This window comes from Cryptomeria japonica, chromosome 11, assembly GCF_030272615.1.
Source record: "Cryptomeria japonica chromosome 11, Sugi_1.0, whole genome shotgun sequence".
Classification (NCBI taxonomy): domain Eukaryota; kingdom Viridiplantae; phylum Streptophyta; class Pinopsida; order Cupressales; family Cupressaceae; genus Cryptomeria; species Cryptomeria japonica.
In genome coordinates this window covers 537,880,472-537,900,738 of record NC_081415.1, presented here as the reverse complement: position 1 = coordinate 537,900,738, position 20,267 = coordinate 537,880,472, and the positions used below count along the sequence as shown (strand labels likewise).

At 32.1% G+C, this 20,267-nt stretch overlaps 1 protein-coding gene across 1 annotated transcript; it reads right to left on the bottom strand.

The window, feature by feature from the left end:
- Positions 1–4,191: 4,191 nt before the first annotated feature.
- On the bottom strand, positions 4,192–6,475 carry LOC131048699 (monooxygenase 2). The gene is made up of 6 exons (XM_057982759.2): positions 6,271–6,475; positions 6,043–6,192; positions 5,901–5,963; positions 5,654–5,825; positions 4,991–5,222; positions 4,192–4,906 (listed from the first exon to the last, which is right to left on the bottom strand). Exons 1-6 carry the CDS (start codon positions 6,345–6,347, stop codon positions 4,362–4,364), a joined length of 1,239 nt encoding a protein of 412 aa, XP_057838742.2. The 5' UTR covers positions 6,348–6,475; the 3' UTR covers positions 4,192–4,361.
- Between the last annotated feature and the right edge of the window lie 13,792 nt (positions 6,476–20,267).

Sequence of the window (20,267 nt, the reverse complement as noted above, 5' to 3'; positions counted from 1 at the left end):
TCGCTTGATGTAAAAATTCTAGTGAATATTAAATTTTTCTATACGGTCAAATTAGTTAGTAAGAAAGTTAGTAAGAAAGTTAGTTTTGATTTTGAGATAAATTTTTAAGCTATGATTGGATCATGGTTTAATCATAAGTTGACTTTGTTGGGTTTTATTAAGACTAGGTTACAACTCAAGGTGATTTCATTAAGTTTTATTAAGACAAGGTTTACTCTTGAAGTGATAAATTGTTGAGTGTGATTGTGAGTATGTTTAATTCTAATATGAGTCTAAGATTGAGTTTGATCTTGATGTTAAAAAAATACCAAGTTGATCAATCCATTTCCTACATATTTCTATGAGAGAACAACATGCATACAAAATAACAAAATACTTATAATGCAAAGATAACACACATACCAAAATATTACATAATATATACCCTAGGAAAATCCTTGAGGAATAAAACAACTAGCCTCCAAATAATCCATGCAACCACATAAGTTGGAATTTAGAAGAAGGATTTTTTGAGACTCTAAAGGAAGTAGCTAAGAGTTTAATTGACTAGTGATCAAAGCCTCTCCAATCCAAGATCTTAGCATTGGTGGTCCACCTATTCTCCATCCAATAGCATGAGACAAGAAATATATCAAATATTTAATAGATTTTGTCAACACACATATTTCTTTACATTCCACCCCTATTGTCATTGTAATTACATCTCTTGATGTAAAAATTCTGTTAAATATTAATTTTTTCTATATGGTCAAATTTTAGTTAGTAAGAAAGTTACTTTTGATTTTCAGATAACTTTTTAAGGTGTGATTGGATCATAGTTTAATCATAAGTTGACTTTGTTGTGTTTTATTAAGAGTAGGTTCCAACTTGAGGTGATTTCATTGAGTTTTACTAAGACTAGGTATTCTCTTAAAGTGTTAAGTTTTTGGGTGTGATTGGGAGTATGCTAAATTATAATATGAATCTAAGATAGAGTTTGATCTTAATGTTAATTTTTTTTCAAGTTGACCAATCCATTTCCTACACATTTCTATGTGAGAACAACATGCATACAAGCCTACAAAATACTTATAATGCAAAGATAAAACACATACCAAAATATTGCATAATATATACCCTAGGAAAATCCTTAGAGAACTTAAAAGGGTTACTCCATTAGAGAACTTGAAAATACTTCTTTCTAATTTATTATATTCTTCATGTTATGTTATCTTCTATCAACCCTTCTAAATGCAACCTATTTTGTCATAACATTATTATATATTTGCACCTTTTTAATTAACATTATCATCTATTACTTGGTCACCATTGTCACTTGATTTTGAGATGTTTGTATCCATAAATAAGGTCCAATTTTGAAAACTCCAATCCCCATTTCCCCTATTCTTATGCTCCTACCCCTCTTGTCATATCTCCTAGATCATGAATGACACCCATAACCTTGAGTAATATGGGTTGATGGAGGGCCAAGTACCCTATCCTAAAAGAAAACCTAGATCTAGTACCTTCATTTTTATTTTTTCCTTTAAACCTCTTTGCCACAAACTTTATCACCATCTTGGTGACCTCCCCAATGCAATATTTTATCTCTCCTAAAACTAACACAATATCTATCGACATTGAAGCTATTTTTGTATAATGTCTACGAGTCATTGACAAGAAAGTGTTACCTAATACCATTCTCATTACATGCATAACTACTATAGATTTTGACTTGAACACCCTCAAGAACATATAAGTTATCTATCCCCTAAAGGAAACTTGTCTCATTTTTAATGTTAAACATACTCTAGCATCTTTTTTTTTTATAAATGTCATGATCATCATATCTTTTAATTTTAATCTCCCTTCACATAATTCCAAAATTAATTCTCATCATTATCACTATTTTACGTTGCGTACCTCCATTGAATCTTCCCATGGGTGAAAGGATCAAGCATTTCATCCTCTTAACACTTTGATTTATAATTGCATAATGAAAAGTGATGATGAACCCACTACAATATTTCTCCATACATTTACCTCCCTACCATTTAGAAACTCTCCAACCATTTCAATTGTCACATTATAGAGTTTATCTTCCTTCTTTTTTGCTTCAAGCTGCACATCCTTTACTTGAAAGACTTTAAATTTGTTCATCAAATCTCAACATAAAGTTTAACATATTATCTAATTTCCATTTTTGGCATTTGTCATTTCTTATGGCATTTATAGTTATTAATGAATCCTCCTTTATAATTATTCTATTCAATCCAAATTTATTTCCCATTTGGAGATCTAAGAATACCACTTGGAATTTTAATTCATTTTTTGCTACTACTCCAATCATGACACCATCTTGATTTCTAATAATATATTCTACTCTCAACACTCTTGATTTTTTGTTTAGATGCCTTATCAAAATTTAATTTGAATCATCCTTCTTCCAGTGGCCTTCATCTTGTTTAAGCTCTTGCTTTCACTTGTAGATGATTCCAAAGGCTTCCCATTTCCCAAGGAAAATAATTATTTTCTTGTGCAAGGTTTAGAACACCATTTTCCTAACTCTTTATGTGAATTTAATTTTGTGATTAGGATTTGCTTTGATCTTCACGCGACTTTGAGAAAGTGTCTTTACCTTGAGGTGATTGCTTGAAAAATATTTTTTTATTGCAACCTCAAAGTCAAATAACAAAAAATACATTTTTCTTTAATGTAATCTAAATGAAAAATAGATTCAAAGAAAACATCTTGCATATTATGGCCTTAGATAAAAAATCCTTTCAATCTTTAACCTTTTGTTATGAGATTAACTTTCTAAATTAATTAAAATATTTTCTTTTATAACTTCAAGAGAAAACAAATAAAACATTATCTTCCCTATTATAGCCTTTAAGTTAACTAAATAAATAAACTGTTTTTCTATTAAAGATTAATTTTAAATCTATTCTTACAACCTTGACGTCGAATAGATAAAGAAAATCTTGAAACTAGCCTTCAAAAAATTATTTCAATTAAATTATAAATTTTTCATTGAAACAATAACAAATACAAATTAATTAGTATAAATATCTTAAATACATTTATATAAAGATATCAGCTATTTAATTTAGTTAATTTTTTTTATCATTTTATTTACTACATACATATAAATAAATATCAAAATTTAAGATAAAATGTATGATTTTATGTTAACACATTTAGATCATTGTAGAATGTCTATTCATATTACTTATCCATGAAAACTAGGGAAGTGTACCAATAGTCATTATAGCTAAATATTAAAAATTAAGATAAAATGTATGATTTTAGGTTAACATGTTTAGATCATTGCAGAATGTCTATTCATATTACTTATTCCTGAAAACTAGGGAAGTGTACCAATAGTCATTATAGCTAAATAAAAGTGCACCCATAGATCTTAAACGATACATAGAATTGTTTTGACAATTTTTTTTGGTTGTCTTTATATGCAACTTAACTGCTTATAGCTATTGTTTTGGCTTTTGGGTAGTAATGCCTGCTTAAAGATGCCCCAATAACCATGCACTACAATCACCTAATAAATGGTCAATAATTATACACAAATGTACCACCACTAGTCATGCACTATGGGTATTGGGGTAAAGCTGTGTCTATTGATACATTTGAAATTTATTAATGGACTTTTAGTCATTAGTTTTAAAATTTCTTTAAAGTAAGTAATTGAGAGGTTGAGTGAACAAGGAGTGAATGACATGAATAGATAATTGAAACATAGATGATAAAGTAATTGGTCCCCTACATAAAAAATTCTAATTACTTTTTATTTTTATTTATTTTGGAATTCAATGCGATCCCATTTACTTTTGAATAAGCAAGAAATGATATAAATAAAACCTTTTCCTAAAATAATGGAGGATTATAAAATTTAAAAATTCAATTTTAAAAAGATGAGGGAGTAGAATTATGCAGTCATGCTTGACCACAAATTTGTCTTTCCTCCTTAAAAGGAATTTAAGATCCCTATTTCCAAAAATAATCTTTAATAAATTTAAACAATATAACTTAAAAAATTAGCTAAGCCACTCATAAAAACATGTCAAAATTGAAGAGGACGGTTATCAAGACAATACCGCCCAATAATTCATGAAAAGTAGACATGGGGGCCATACAAAGCAATTCCATAATATGTCTGCAACAAACCAACTCCATTATCGGTCAACTTAAATAATGATTGAAAAATGATTGAAAGCAAAATGTTTGGCTTGATTGAGGACAAGAACATTATTGCTCAGTTAAGCAGCAGAAGAGACATTACAGGGGAGAGGGGTCACGCCTGATTTGGATTCCATTACATATTAAGAAAAAGGATGTAGCAGATGAATCCTGTAGCTGAAATCTCAGATTGGATTTACAGTGGGAAGGGTCCCACAATCATAAGTTGCATGAATAAACATATCCTTGGGTGACCTGAACTTGAGAGCAATGTTGTCTCTAATGAATCTGACGAAACCAGAAGAACCCTGTTGCACTACTCCTGTGATGTATGCTTGGCTCACAAGCCACACCCATCTCCACTTCATTTCATCTACATATTTCTTCAATGCCTTTTCCACAATTTGCCCTTCATTATCAGCATTACTCCTTCCATTCAGGGTTTCTGCTAAACATCTGGCCAGAACAATGGCATCTTCAAGCGCAGAATTGCCGCCCTGTGCAAGATCAGGAGTCATGGGGTGCACTGCATCTCCCGCCGCCGTCACGCTGCCTTTATACGCACTATTATTTAAAATATCCCACGGCCATTTAAATCTCAGAACTGTCATATTCAGACTGTCGGTGGCTGTCAGCCCTATTACATCTTTGATTTGGGAAGGAAAATCCTTTAACAGAGACGAGCTGAATTCACGTATTCGCAGTGGATCATGGGAGATTTCGGCGTAATCTGTTAAGAGACGGAAATTTTTTATTACAAGATTGAGCTATGGATTTAAATTGTTTGTGAAGGCTAGGAATTTATTGACTATACCTTGAGGCGGCGGATTGCGAACTATGAACCAGAAAAGTTCTTTGTCGTTGACAGGCATGCGACCAAAGGTGACTCCGTTGAGGAAATGCATCTGAAGATTTGGTGAGGCACCATGACCATCCGCGTAGGTCGCCAATCCCCGAATCCCGCAACGTTCTGCACTGGTGGGAGCCGGAAGCCCTAGAAACCCCTGTGCTACCACTGACCTCACTCCATCGCAACCAATCACTCCCTGTTTCACAAGTTACACTAAACATCTGAATCACTATTTTCTTTGCACTCAAATTCTTTTTCGATTTCTAATAATTTTTAATTTAATGTAAATTTTCATCAGATACTTCCAATATTTCTGCCGTTTCTTCACTAATTTCTTTGCAATGTATCAAATTCTTTGTTGATTTATCATAATATTTAATTCAATGTAAATTTTCATCAAATATTTTCAATATTCTTCTGTTTCTCATCAATTATTTTCAATATTTCGTCTATTTCTTTTGTCGATCTGGTTATATTTTTCCCTACGCCGTTTCCGACTCACTAATTTCTTTGCATTCTCTCTAATTATTTGTTGATTTGATACAATTTTTCATTTAATGTAAATTTTCATCAAATATTTCAACATTTCTTCTGTTTCTTCGTCGATCTGATTATATTTTGCCATACCTTTGCTCTGATGACGGTTCCGTCTTCCAGCTCTGTTTCCGACGAATATTTGGAACTCAGAGATTGCCGCACACGGAGGACTTTACAGTTGTATAAAATGGTGTCCGGAGGAAGAGCTGTGGCCAGGGCCTCAAGTAAAGCTGCCCTTTTCACGCACCTGAGCTCATGGCCGCTGCACAGAGCAATCAATTCCCTTTTACTTCACTGATTAGTTTCTGAATATGTATTTACAGGGTCACCTATTTACCTGTCGCTCGCTTGGATAGAGAAATTCCGAGTTATTCCTTGGTCGAGAGAGATCAACTCAAAGCTGCAATCCAATGAAATTTTTGGTAAAATCATTCTTCTGTTGAGATGTTGATAAAGATTTGACATTTATTGATGATCACCTTTGTAAAAGAACAGGATGTTGCTCGCGGAGTTGGTCTGCGATGCCGAGGGCTGTGAGAGCCTTCCAGGCATTAGTCCAGACTCCTAAGCCACCTCCTGTTGCACGCAGGCTTTCAGCTCGCTCCAACACCAGGCTTTTTATTCCCACTCTGTATCATCACAGTACAATACATAGTATTTATAAACATATTGAGAAATTTCAAAGCAGAAAGAAGTGATCTTGTTACCTGTGGAGAGCTAGAGCAGTGGCAAGACCAGCTATTCCTGCTCCTGTGATGACAAATCCTTCAAATTCAGTCTCCATTGCTACTCAGTTGAATAGGGTTTGTATGAAGATGATTGCCTAAATGGGTTTGTGTATTATATAGCCATCCAGCTTTCAGAATGGCGCCACGAGTGACGACGATTCGCTGTCGGCCATTCATTAAAATACGTATTGCTCGAGTCATTGAGCGACGCAATGCGTGACGGATAGCTACGTATTTTACAGAACAAAAATAAAATGGCGAATCAATTTTAAAAATGACCTGCAGCAGTATTTTAATATAAATGTGGAGATACTTGGGGAAGGTTTGGAGGGAAATATTTAAACAAGAGCTGTGATGCAGCTAGAGTCCCTGCCTTTTGCCAATTGTCAAAAAAATGACATTTGTTTTATGTTTGTGTTGAAAAATGTTTAAGATACAACGAAGAGGTTTCTATTAGTTGCATACTCTTGTGTATTAAATGAACTCAATTGTTAGGCCATGTTTAGCAAGTGATGTTGTTTGTGCAACAAAGGTCTTAATGAAGAAATGATATCTTCAAATCAACTAAGAATCCATTTATAAAGATCCAATCAGGAGTGAAATAAAACCTATGAATCAAGAAGATAATTAAACTAATGTTATGTTCATAATAGAAAGAGAGGGAGAGGTGGAGTGGGAGAGAGAGGGTAAGAAGCTAGAGATAAAAAAGGTATAGATAAAGATGGAAATGGATAAAAGGGATATGGAGAGAGGGAGAGAGATTAAAGAGATGAGATGGGGATAGATAGAAATGAAAGAGATAAATATGTAGAGGTAGAAAGGTAGAGATCTAGGGACAGAGAAAGATAAATATAGAGATAAGAAGTAATATATAGATAGAAATAGAGTGAGGGAGAGATATAAGGGTGGAGAGAGAGGACAAGGTAACAAGATTGAGATAAAGGGAGAGTTGGGAGAAGTATGGAGAGATAGAGATAAAGATACAATGGGATATAAATATTGAGGCCTAAGAATAGTAAGAGGGACAGAGAGGGAAAAAGGAGAGACGTAAATGAATAGATAACCACATGTCTAGAGATAGAGGGAGCGGGAGGAAGAAAGAGCGAGACAAAAAGGAAGAAAAATAGATAAAGATATAGAGAGGTAGAGAGAGAGGTAAAGATAGGGAGGTGGGAAGATAGAGAGGGATATATAAAGCAAAAGAGATAGCAAGATATAGATGAAGAGGGAGAAGGAAAGATAGATGTACATGGTGATATAGAGTGCTAGAGAGTAATAAGGATCCATTTGCAATGTGCTATTATATTTTTGATAAGGAGGTAGAAGGAGATGAAAAGACATGTATATTATTTTATTTTATTATATTATAATGGTTAACAAAACTATTTTTAAAATTGCATCAGTTTAATATAGTTCATTTTATTTTTAGTCATTTACTTGAATTCTAGTTTTAATTTTTCAAATTTAATTTATTTAAGAATTTCACTATATTTATGTTCAATTTTTTAATTAAAAATTATTATTTAATATTAAATTTATCTTTCAATTAATGTTATTCTTGTTTGTAATATCAATACTTTATATTCTTATACTTTATAAAATTTAAATTTAGATTAAGAATAAGAATATAAAGTATTGATATTACAAACAAGAATAATGTTAATTTAATGATTCCAATAAAAAGAAACATTAATTCAATGATAATAATTTTTTATCATAAAATTAAACATAAATATAGTTAAATTATTAAATAAATTAAAGTTGAAAAATTAAAACTATAATTAAGATTAAAAATAAAATAAACTGTATTAAAACTATTGCATTTTAAATTTGAACTTTTATATTAAAAATTTAGTAAAATCATAGTAAAAAAGCTAATAATACAAAGAAACATATTATGAAGGTTTAAAAAAATTAAATTTGTTTATGTAAATTTTTAATATCTTTTAATATCATAGATAATTTCAAATATTGCTAAAGTTTTTAAAATTTTTATAATCAATATTTTATAGAATTTTTTTAAATATAATAATTTTTAAAGAAAATATAATAATAATATGATTTTTTAATGCTACATAAATTAATATGAAATTTTAAATTTGGAAAAAGATAATAGAAAAATAAATTTTAATTTCAATGATAGTGAAAACAAAATAAAATTATTTAATATTTTTATTTCAATTATCTAATTTTTTAAACTAAATTATTTTATATAAATATAAAATTTATCTTTAAAATTATTTTAATAATTATCATGTTAAAAAATTGCTTTATAAAAGAAAGAAATAAATAAATACAATATAACATAATGAAAATAAATATTTTTTATTATTTTCAAATTTATTTCATATCTCGTAAGTGTTGAAAGTGGGTAATAATTGTTTAAATTATTTTAAAGAATGATTTAAATAAACAACATTAAAGGGGTTCAAGTATGGACATAAATTATGGTGGGAATCCTTCATGTAAAATCTAAATTTAAGCATTGTTTCAGAAAGTGCAGCCATCGGGCATGATGTATGGTAAAAAAAATTTATATGGTAAATTCTTTTTACATAAAACATTAGAACTAATTTTTCTCCTTGTGGTTGATTCCTCAACTATTTTAATTTTAAAGAAAAAAACTATAAACTCCACTAAAATTATACCTGTCAATAAATAAAAGAATAAAAATAGAAAAAAATAATATTAATAAATAAATTGTGCTAAATTATAAAATAAACTATATAATAAATGATTGACATGATTTTCAAAGAAAAATTAATTAAGAAAGTGGGGAGACTGAAAGCTGTTAACACCGTCACTTGCTTTACAACCTAGATTACCGCAATTGACGAGTTCGTCAGCCCTTACGCAAAACGTGGCCCTGCAAGTTGACAGGTTTTTTAACTCTGGACAAAATACCCAAGATAAAAAAATCCGATAAAATTCAAAAAACAGAACTATCTGGGCGTTAAACGACGATAGTCTAATTATTAAAAAAAAATTAATCGACATAAATGCTCGAACATCGGTACACTGCGCCGAATAAATGCTACGCTCTACTTCAGCGGAAGAGCTAAACTTGGAGGACATCCATAGAGTACTATAGTATATAAATGCACGTCCTCACAAACACAACTTAATATTTTTTAAAAATAAAATAAATAAACCCCCAGCAAAAAATGAAACAGCCAATGATTGATCAAAAAATTAATAATTTTTAAAATAGTTTAATAAGAACAAAAATAAAACTTTGATATAAGATTAAATTTTTCAATTTGCACAGTTACCAAAGCATGTTAATGCTTGGAGGTGAAAACATTAGTTCCCTGCTTAAGGCAGGGACTAAAAAGGGGATGGAATAATGCTAGCCATTTTGTATTATTATTAATATATTTAGGTCTCTCTTTCAAAAATAAATAAATAATTTTTTTTAGTCATTTTGAAATATATTTTGCTTTATGACAGGCAATTTTAATATAATATCTATTTTCCAACATCAATATTTCATGGCAATAAGGTGAAAGCATATGGTGAGTAAATATTATTATCTTCACTTTTTGACCATCTAGATGTGTGAGGGAAAGGTGAGAGCATAGGCTAAGCAAATATTATTATTCACCAATTTTTTTATTAACTAGATCTTGTATGAAGAAAAGGTTATAGCATAAGGTGGATGAATAATGATTTTTATAAATACAATTTTTTTAATAACAATAATGTCCAAAAAGATGTAACGATGACTTGTAAAAATAATATAGATACATTCAAGCTTCAAAAATAACACAAACATGAGTAAAGCCTTGTCTATAATGAAATGTTGATTTAGTGATTATAAAATATATGCTTTCACAATAAGTTGAATCTTCAAAAATACAAAACTTGCTACAATTACCAAATATTAAAATATATTATAAAATCCAAACACAACTTTGAAGTACAAACACAACCTCTTGAAATTGACTTCAAGAAATCAAAGGGTTTTCATTCTTCAATCTCTAAGAAACCAAAGAGGTTTTGTCCTCTAATCTCTAGAACATAATAGTTTATGTCCTCAAATTGATAGTTGAACACAGTTCTTAGACTATGATATAAAAAACTAAATAGATTTGTTGATACCTCAAAGGCAACCAAACACATAAATGTATAGCACTAGTAGGGCACAAATTTCCAACACCACACTTCCTTGTAGCAATCAGAATATTAATGACTCCCCCCCTTAAAATAGCCCCTACATTGTTATGAATACCAAATTGTAACTCCTTATTAATGTCCCGTCTAAGAATTTGCCATGAAAAATTGTAAGTGTCTTTAGGGTTGCCACAAACATGATAGAAACCCACAACCCCCATATTATTTTATTTGTTTCTACTGAACCATATCCCTTTAATTTATATATTCTTATATCCCTATAAAGTAAATAAAGATAGTAACCACATAAGTTAATTAATTAAAAGCATATATTACATGTTTGTCATTCCCAAAATTATTTTTGTGTAAGCAATGTAGAGATGGGTGCTCAAGAATCTTTGGTCCTTTGCATGTAACATCTTCCATAGGTAGGTTCCTCTAATGAACAAAGAATTATGTGATTATTATAATCCTTTTCTTCTTCTCTTGTGTATCAATGATGCCTTATGAAATCAAAATAAGTTTTCCTTTATCATACAATGGTGACAAATCTACTAATAGTGTAACACATTGTCCAAGTACTTTTTAAGGGAAGAATACATGAAAAAATTGTGAAATAATTTTTTTGCCAAAAATTCCAACTCATAAGGGAGTACAACAACCCTTGTCACAACTTTGTAAGGTCCATATAAGTGAATTCTAATATTTCAACCCCTTATTGTTTAATTGATGTCTACCTGGAAGGCTATAAATGTAGAAAAAACATGTCTCTAGTCTCAAAGGAATTCTCAATGTGATGTTGATCTACATAAATATTTTTTTATCTTGATCCTACTATAAGTGATCCTTAAGGGACCATAAAATATTAGGTCTATGTCCTAATAGGTCATCCACTGCAAGAGATAACACATGTACAAACTCAACATAGTGTGCCTCAAGGATATCCCCTTCAAGAGATTTTTCTACGTCAAGAAGCTCCACAAGCTCCTTAAAATCCTCTACCAAATCATTCTACTTCTCCTAGTTCTATTTTCTTTATCTAGTGGACCTATTGTATATCCATATAGCTAGTTTTATGAACAAAAAGAAGAGATATTTGTAGTTGATAAAAAAATTCAAAGAAGGGGTAAACACTTTTGACCTAGAGCTATGAACTAGTGAGATCACAAATGAGGGACTCGTCCACATTTAAACATTCAATAGTACTGGTCACCCTAGTGGGGTTTAAACCTTGATGGCAAGAAAAACAACACCACTACTAGCATTGTAATTGATAAACCTACACATGATGATATGATAACCAAAAAAATAGACATGTTGTAAGAATATGACAAGCAAAATCAGTTGGGACATCAGGTTTCTAAGCAATAAAAGGGTTCTTAGGTATGAAGTGTTGACTAGTTTGTTTGACAAGATTCCATTTTTTTTAAAGATGAAAAATACATGACAATACCAACATTAGTTGAAGAGTTGAGATATCAAGATAATATGGAAGAAAGAGATAATCAAAAGCAATATTCGATATTTTTATTTGGTGAACTTCCTTTTTTTATTGACAAGAATGAAGAGATAATTTAAATGTTAACATCAACACAAGTTTTGGAGCAAATGGAAGATAAAAATGACCATGATAAGGTGAGCTAGTCTACGACTTGAGGCGATTAAGGACAATCTTATTCTACAAAATGGATAAAATGAAACACACAAGGTTGCTCGTCAAGGTGAACATGATATTAAATCATAACTACTGAGTCAAGAAGATGACCTTGATGTTTCTATAAACCTTGAAAGGAGTTGTTATAGAGCTAAAATTATTCCTTTCATATAAAGCAAGGAATACTTTGAACAAGATAGATTTTAGGATGAGTTAGAAATATTTTGTTCAAATATTGATACCAATCCATAACCTTCTTGAGAAACATGAACATGAGGAGAAACATCCTTGTTTCCATCAACTAAATCACATGGATCGAGTCATTCCAATCAGCAAGGTGGTGAGATGGAAACCCACAAGCAAGATACCAACCCTAGAGTTTCAAGACTTGTCCATACAAGAGGATTTCCAATTAAACATCTAGCTAGGATGGAGGCCAACAAAAGATCACAAGTCATGATTGTACCCTAGTATGAAGTTATAGTTTCAAAGATGAAGCTAAGTATTCGGTTGCAACTAAAGGAGAATAAATCAACTTACTTATCCACTTCAAAACAACAATATGTATGGTTAACATGCAATGGTAAGTGAGTTTGTATACATCCACGAAGGAGCATTTTATCTATTTGTTGAGTATCTCTCTTTGAACTTCATCACCTTTTGGTTACCTGTAAATATGTGAAGCATTGTAAATTGAAGAGGAGAGACAACTATTTAATTAAATCAATTAATGATTTTATTTTAATGAGTTTCATTATTAGTTAGGATATATTTTCAAGTTGCACAAGTGTTGATTGCATAACTTTTTATCTGTTGTATCTTCCAAGTGCTAGAGAATAATAGTTTGTTGTCTAGTTTAGGTATCTAGTTAGCTATGCTATATTAATAGTTGGTAGTCAATTTTTATTTTTATTTTGTTTTAGGTCTTCTATGAATCATATACCCAATAGATAGTTTAAGGCTACTAGCCTTGAATACTAAGTAGGAAATCATCCCCTAGAGGTCACCAACAATGTTAAAAAAATTGTGTTACCTTGGCCATATGTAGTGCCCTTCCATATAAAACTCTTTTATGATGCTCTTGATCGATACTTATGGCTCTATTTATATCTCGGATGATTTTAGTTTGATGCAAACATTACATTTTGATAGTTGATACATTATGGTTTTATGTGGATGATGATATGCTTAGGACTATTATGATGTTTTGACATATGTTTGGTTATTCATGAGCGCTCATTATATGCATGCTATGGTTTATATTTTCTTAGTATTTTGTTATATGTGTTAACCCTACTTCATTATTTATGGGATATGATGATGTTATGGTTTTCATGATTGTATGATTGTTGTGGTCGTGGAAGAGCCGATGTTATACTACTCATTTACGAGCAGAGTGTGATGTTGCACGATCTTTCACCTGTTTGATCATTTCATGTTATATACAATTTATATGTTGTTGTATAGATGTTGGTGTTGTGCAGGATGCAAGTACTAGACACACTCCACCTGGTTCATAGGTCTGATGTAGGAGCATCCCCGCTTCATGGCAATCTTGCATCAACCAAAAATATTTTCCTTTTTGTTTTGCAATCTGTTTGCAGTTTCAACATTTATTTCTGTATGTCTCAGATTTGGCTCACTGGATTTTGTGGAGTTGGATTCTACTTGAATACTTGATCATCTTCCTTATTCCCAAACTAAAAAGCATTTGGATATTTTTCCGGCAAGTTATCGCTATCGATTTTCATGGCAATTTCCTATTACTCGTTGACAATTTCCTGTTACTGGTTGCTTGGACCTATTTGTATTTGTGATCTACCGGATCCCTTCCGTAGCTTATGGAGCCCTGAGAGTTGATTCTGATGTTCCTTGGTGTGTGGCAGACCTTTTCCCATGATCTACACTTCATCCTTTGTATTTTCCAGAGGAATCTCTTGCCGAAGGCCGACCTTGTTGGTTTTACACGTTAGGTCTTGTTCTTCGGGTTTTGATGGACCTTTTTGGGCTGATCGGATCCCATTGGATCATATAAAGCATTGTATTGAGCATTAGAATGCAACATAAAATGGTTAGACTGAGCGTAGAAGATAGATATTAAGATTGAAGGTCTCGGTTGTGACTTATTTTGTACTTTGAGCATGTTTAACAGGCTTGTGAGCCGATTTTTGTAACCCGGTTGTTACCAATTGGTTTTAATTAGTTTTCATGTTATAATTCAATCTGTTCTACATTACCTCCATCATATCTTTATGTTTTCATTGTGTTTACTCTTGTTGATCGGTCCGGATTGACCTCTTTGAGGCCCCTCATAATCGGTGACTACTTCAAGTGGAGAGGAACTAGGAATGGTGGAGCATGTAGAAATGCAGACCCTACTGTGATGGAAATGTTGTGAGGGATAGCAGCCCGATCGAAAGTTGTGGAGATAGCCCAGAGAAGAGGCCAACACAACAAAAATGTAAGTGAAGATGAAGGAGAAGAATCCTCGACATAACAAGTAAACCCATCGGCGGTTGATCTAGATGAGGAAAGGTTTTTGAGGGTTTTGAGTAGAGCGAATACTAAACCTCATTTTACACCATCAAAATATGATGGAAAGTTGTATTCAGATGAATTGATGGATTGGATCTTAGAGATGGAGAAATATTTTGATTTTGAAAACACTGCAGAAGAAAGAAAGGTGAAATATGCCTGTACCCGGTTGAAAGGTCATGCATCTCTTTGGTGGGAGCATTTGCAGGTTGATAGACAAAGAAGAGGTAAAGAGAAGATCAAGATATGGGATCAGATGATTGCTAAGTTGAAATCAAAATTTATGATAGTTGATTGTCAAGTGAATCTATTCTAGAAGTTGCAAATTTTGAGACATAAGGAATCTAGTGTGAAGGAATACACCAAAGCATTTTACAAGTTGAATATCAGATCTAGACATGTTGATGATGAAGTTGAAAAAGCTGCAAGATATTTGAATGGATTATGGGTGTCTATACAAGATGAACTTAGTTTGATCAAATTAGAGAGTGTTGAAGAGGCTTACTAGTATGCCCTAAAGGCGGAAGAGAAGCTAAACAAAAGACATGAGTAGAGGCAAAGAGGCAGAGGTGGAAGGTTTACTAGAGGAAGATTTCAAGAAGGAAGAGGATATACCGGAGGTAGAGGAACCTATACAGATCAAAACAAGGACAAGGAAGTGAACAAAGAAGGTAATTCATATCAGAAAGATGATAAAAATTTCTATCGGATGCTATCGGAATGAGAATTTTGGAAGACAAGACAAGAGAACATTTAGAGGAACTTTCTTTAAGTAAGGAGGAGAAGGACGTCATGCTTTCGAGTGTAAGAGGATAGACACTAATACATTTGCCCTAAAATTTCGATGGAGAAGGTATATTGTGAACAAATTTGATTTTTTTTTGAAAAATTGCCCGCATTCATCGAAATTCCGATGATAATTCAATATATGTTTGTAGTAGAGAAGGAATTGGAAACGACATTTGTGTTTTTTCACAAAAAGTGCCTGTGTTCATCAAAATTCCGACGATAGCGGACATTACTTAAAAAACAAAAAAAAGACCAAGACATTTCAAATCAATTTGGCGGCCTCTTCCCATTCTCTCGTTGCCACCCCAGCAACGTATTCTCGCCACAGTTCCACCTCTATTTGCTAGAATCCCCTAGCCTTGCCTCCGCGAAAGGATTGAAGGCTCCCCACTTCGTGGTCATGGTGTGGTTGACTATCTATGCATTTAGTGACAAACCCTAACAACTATATCGATCGAGGTTGTGTCTGCGTACGTAATGCCACGACCGGTTTTTTTTGGGCAATCATCTGGGCCTCAAAGTGGACCCGCAGGGGAGAGATTTTTTTTTATCTTAACACTTTTTGTTTTCATGACATTTGAGTGAAGTAGACCACAACTGCAATTGTTATGGAACCCGGGAAGCTGCTTGAAATTTCATATTGATCAACCTTGTGAGTAAACCACGACTCCATATGGTTTTTCATAACAATTTCCGCACCATCCATGATTAGTCCATCATCTTTCATGATTAATAGTAGCGAATTTATCCAATGTCACATTACACCATGCAATGAAACTTAAGACATAACTCATTATTCTTCTGTATGAGATTTTTTACCCAAGGTTATCATATTTCAGCTTGTGTGATAAGTTTTGGCATGGGAATCAACTAATAGACAACATAGATATTTATCATCAACCTCCTTTTTTTTCACCAAAGGGATAAAAATTTATTAAACACAATGAGAGTTACAGAGAAAGAAAGTAGATACATAACCTAATCTAATCTCCATTTGCATAACCTAAGAAGGTAGATACAACTAAACAATCTTGAAAGAATTGCATATGAAGGACACTATTAGAAAATAACTTATGTACCATGCTAGTCTATGTAGCTACTACTAATTATTGCATAGAAATAGATACATGTGTTAGAATGTGTTGAAATAGTAGCTAGCTTGAATACGTATCTATTGCATTTTAATGTTGTACTCCATGTTTTATTTAAGCAATTACCTATCTATTGTATTTTAAGCAATTACCTTAATTTTGTTAAGTTGAAGAAAACTATATGATAAACTTATGTTGCCCTATAGATTAGTCAACTCTTCATGAGAAGCAATGAATTCAATTATGCTAAGTTGAAGAATCAAATTTAAGTCCCATGGATCGGTGGACCCTGCTTGTAAAGAAATGACCTCACTGTATTCAATTGAAAAATCAGATTATAATATTGTGTTGTTCTATGGATTCAGTAAATATTTTTTTAAGAAGAAATGACTTCAATTGTATTAAGTTGAAGAACCAAATTGTAATTTTGTGTTGTGCAATTAAGCCTTGTACATTCTGCATTTCTAATGTTCATATCTATTATGAAATTAGTATTAATTTTATGTTCATATGGAAAAGCATGTTCAATTTGTAATTTGTATTTGACAAGTTTTAACAGAGGTTGACAACTATGACATTTGTAAGATTCAACATGTTAGCTCACTTGATCTGAATTTTCCCTTTAGACAGTCCAAGTCGTGAGTTAACTCCTATGAAGAGCACTATTAGAAAAGAACTTATGAACAACTAAATAATCTTGAAAGAATTGCATATGAAGGGCACTATTAGAAAAGAACTTATGTACCATGCTAGTCTATGTAGCTACTACTAATTATTGCATAGAAATAGATACATGTGTTAGAATGTGTTGAAATAGTAGCTAGCTCAAATACCTATCTATTGTATTTTAATGTTGTCAATGACAATTAAAATACACATGTATTATCTGTTATGTAAATCGAACTTAGGGCTGGGCCTAGATACATGTACCTTGTAATTATGTCTTGCTTGGGCAAGACCTATATATAATCTAACTTGTGGATAAGACAGGCCCTATAAATGTAACTTGTAATTTGGTCTGACCCTAATTGGGTGATGTAACTTGTGGTCCTATATTGAATGTAACTTGTAGATAGGGTAGGTCCAATATGTATTTTGAGCAATTATGTAATTGGTTTGGTCCCAAAATCATGTAGCGTGTGATAAAGGCAATCAAGCAATAACATCTTAATAGGTCAAGACCTATTTGGACGATATACATAATATTATTATTAAATTAACAAGGCACGCTGACTTGAGACTTGACACCACAAGTCAAGTATATAAGTAAATCTTTTGCATGGCATAATGAATCAATAACATACAAGATGAATTATTCTCAAGGTTGTCAACACATGTAATCTGCACTCCAACATTTGGCGATCTCTCTCTCTCTCTCTCTCTCTCTTGTGCGAACTTGCTCCTCATCCATTGTGTGAAGGTTGGATGTTAGGTGATACTAAGGATAAATATTCAAAAAGTATAATAATTACACTAATACATATATCACTCTCACGCCTTCCTTAATTTGATATAAGGTCCCTCTATCCTGTTAATGCATGATAGCCTCGGTAAGATAAATGATTGAATGAGAGATAAATGAAGTCTCTCATTCAATCATCTATCCTATCGATAAACTATGATGAAGACTTCAAGCTATTGTTCCTTTATTTGATGATCATTCTTAAATTTGTATATATTCAACCATACTTGCAAAGTTCGATCAATGCTTAACTACCGATAATCATCAGTTGTAAATATCATAGCACAGAATACCGATTGGTATTGGTTTACATCAAAACCAATGAACTCCGATTAATATCGGTTAACATATTAATTATGAACACCGATTGTTATCGAGCTTAACCAATGCACTCCGATTAGTATCAGTTAATATATTAACTGTGAACATTGATTGTTATCAGGCTTAACTAATACATACCGATTAGTATCGGTTGTGTTACATATGATAGACATGTTAATTAAGTATTAGGTGGTTTGTTAAGTGATATACACCGATTTAGGTTTCTATCCTCCTCCTTTGTTGACATCCCCTCCCCCATTGTCTAATATATCTATGACTTTTCCAACAACTTTTAATATCACAACAAGACATAATTTTGTATGAGTTTCTTAAAGCCAACTTTATTACTCTCCCCTTGAAAAATGGAAGAAAAAACCATAAACAAAATTAGGAAAATCGCTTTTTCAAGCATCATCAACTATTCCACTAATGAATGTCATGATTTGGAGATTAAAATTCAACAACTTATTGTAGTTCTAATAACATTTAAATAATAGGTGACAATGAGTTATACACTCATCATATCCCTTCTAAATGACATTTATAACCTATTATGTTTTTATCTTACTATATGACATTGGTAGCTTAGTTACCTATTAGGGGCTCATTGTCATTCATGGTACTACGATTTCATGTGCAATCATACTTGGGAGGCAACGTAATAGCCTAGTTCTTCTTGTCTCTACATTGTGAAGCAAGAATAATAGTTTTCAATTGTTCCTCTTTTTTAAGGATCTACTTTACCTTTGTTGATTTTTATCTTTTATAACTTGATATCCTTTCTTGCATAGAATTGTCCTGAATCCAAATTCTCTCCTTGCTTGGACGTGTGTGTTCCTTGATTAGGACCTCTTTCATTTTTTTGTAGGCAAATAAACAAAGACATCTACCTCTCCTCTCTACTTATACACAAAATGGCTAATTGAAACCACTTCATATACACAAAATGTCACCTTGCACTGATCGAGCCTCAACACGATGCCTATCATTCATGAGATCAAGGTGGTTTCTTTCATGCTCAATAAAAATATGATCAAAACTTTTTGTAGTTTCACCACCATCATAATATCATTTTGCTATTGTTAACATCATACATCCTCATGCTACGCTGACAATTCATCGGGCTCTTCAATTTATTCACTGTTTATATGTTAGTGACTACCTTTAACTTATGAACCTTCAAATAAATCATCATAATGACCCCTTCACTATCTTGTGTTGAATGAAAATCCTTCAACTGGATTGCATTGTATAAGAATTTGGTGTGGATCTTTCATTCTTTCCTTGTTTTGCCATTTTTTATTGTTCCACTCTACAATTTTGTATTTGAGGCATGTAAAATAGTTGCTCTATAGATTTTTTTATCTCTCTGCATTCTTTTGGTTTCCTTCATTTAAATTATATAATGTTTCCATAATATCTCTTTTACAACTATCTCTTCCTTTCTTTTGCAATTAAGAGATCACTTGAATTGTAGGTAGACCCCTTCAAATGATAGGGTAGGCTTCCTTTTATACCTAATATATGTCTTGAAAGAATTTTATCCTGATGGCATTAAATTAAAGTACTTTCTCTTCTATCTGGTATTGGTGGAGCAGAGGTTGCATTGCATCGACCTAGGATACATATTTCCACATCTACAACACAAGTTAAATGTATCCAAGGTCAATGCAAAGCAACCTCTGCTTCAGAGATCACCTGAAAATAGAGAAATAATTTTAATTTAATGCCATCAAGATAAAAGGCTTTCAAGATAGATAAATGGTATGCAACTGTATCTATTGGAATGCATTACCCAAACAATGCAATCGATCAGTCGCCTTTGAAAAGAAAGTGGTATGATGAAATCTTTGGGCATAAAATAGATGAAATGCACTCTATACTACTGCTGCACAATATTTTGGTCGATGCTATTTTTAAAATAGTAAAGGAAGGTGTATGGAACAACCAAATTCTTATAATTATAAACAATTAATATTTTAAGATCCTTTTATGATGTGTAAGTTGAGAA

What these genes read in the sequence shown, in the direction of transcription:
- LOC131048699 (XM_057982759.2), bottom strand. Translation starts at nt 6,347, where the DNA reads ATGGAGACTGAATTTGAAGGATTTGTCATCACAGGAGCAGGAATAGCT. An exon ending in ACTGCTCTAGCTCTCCACAG is followed by an intron (nt 6,193 to 6,270) that starts GTAACAAGATCA and finishes GTGATGATACAG; the next exon opens with AGTGGGAATAAAAAGCCTGG. An exon ending in GAACCGTCATCAGAGCAAAG is followed by an intron (nt 5,223 to 5,653) that starts GTATGGCAAAAT and finishes CTTGTGAAACAG; the next exon opens with GGAGTGATTGGTTGCGATGG.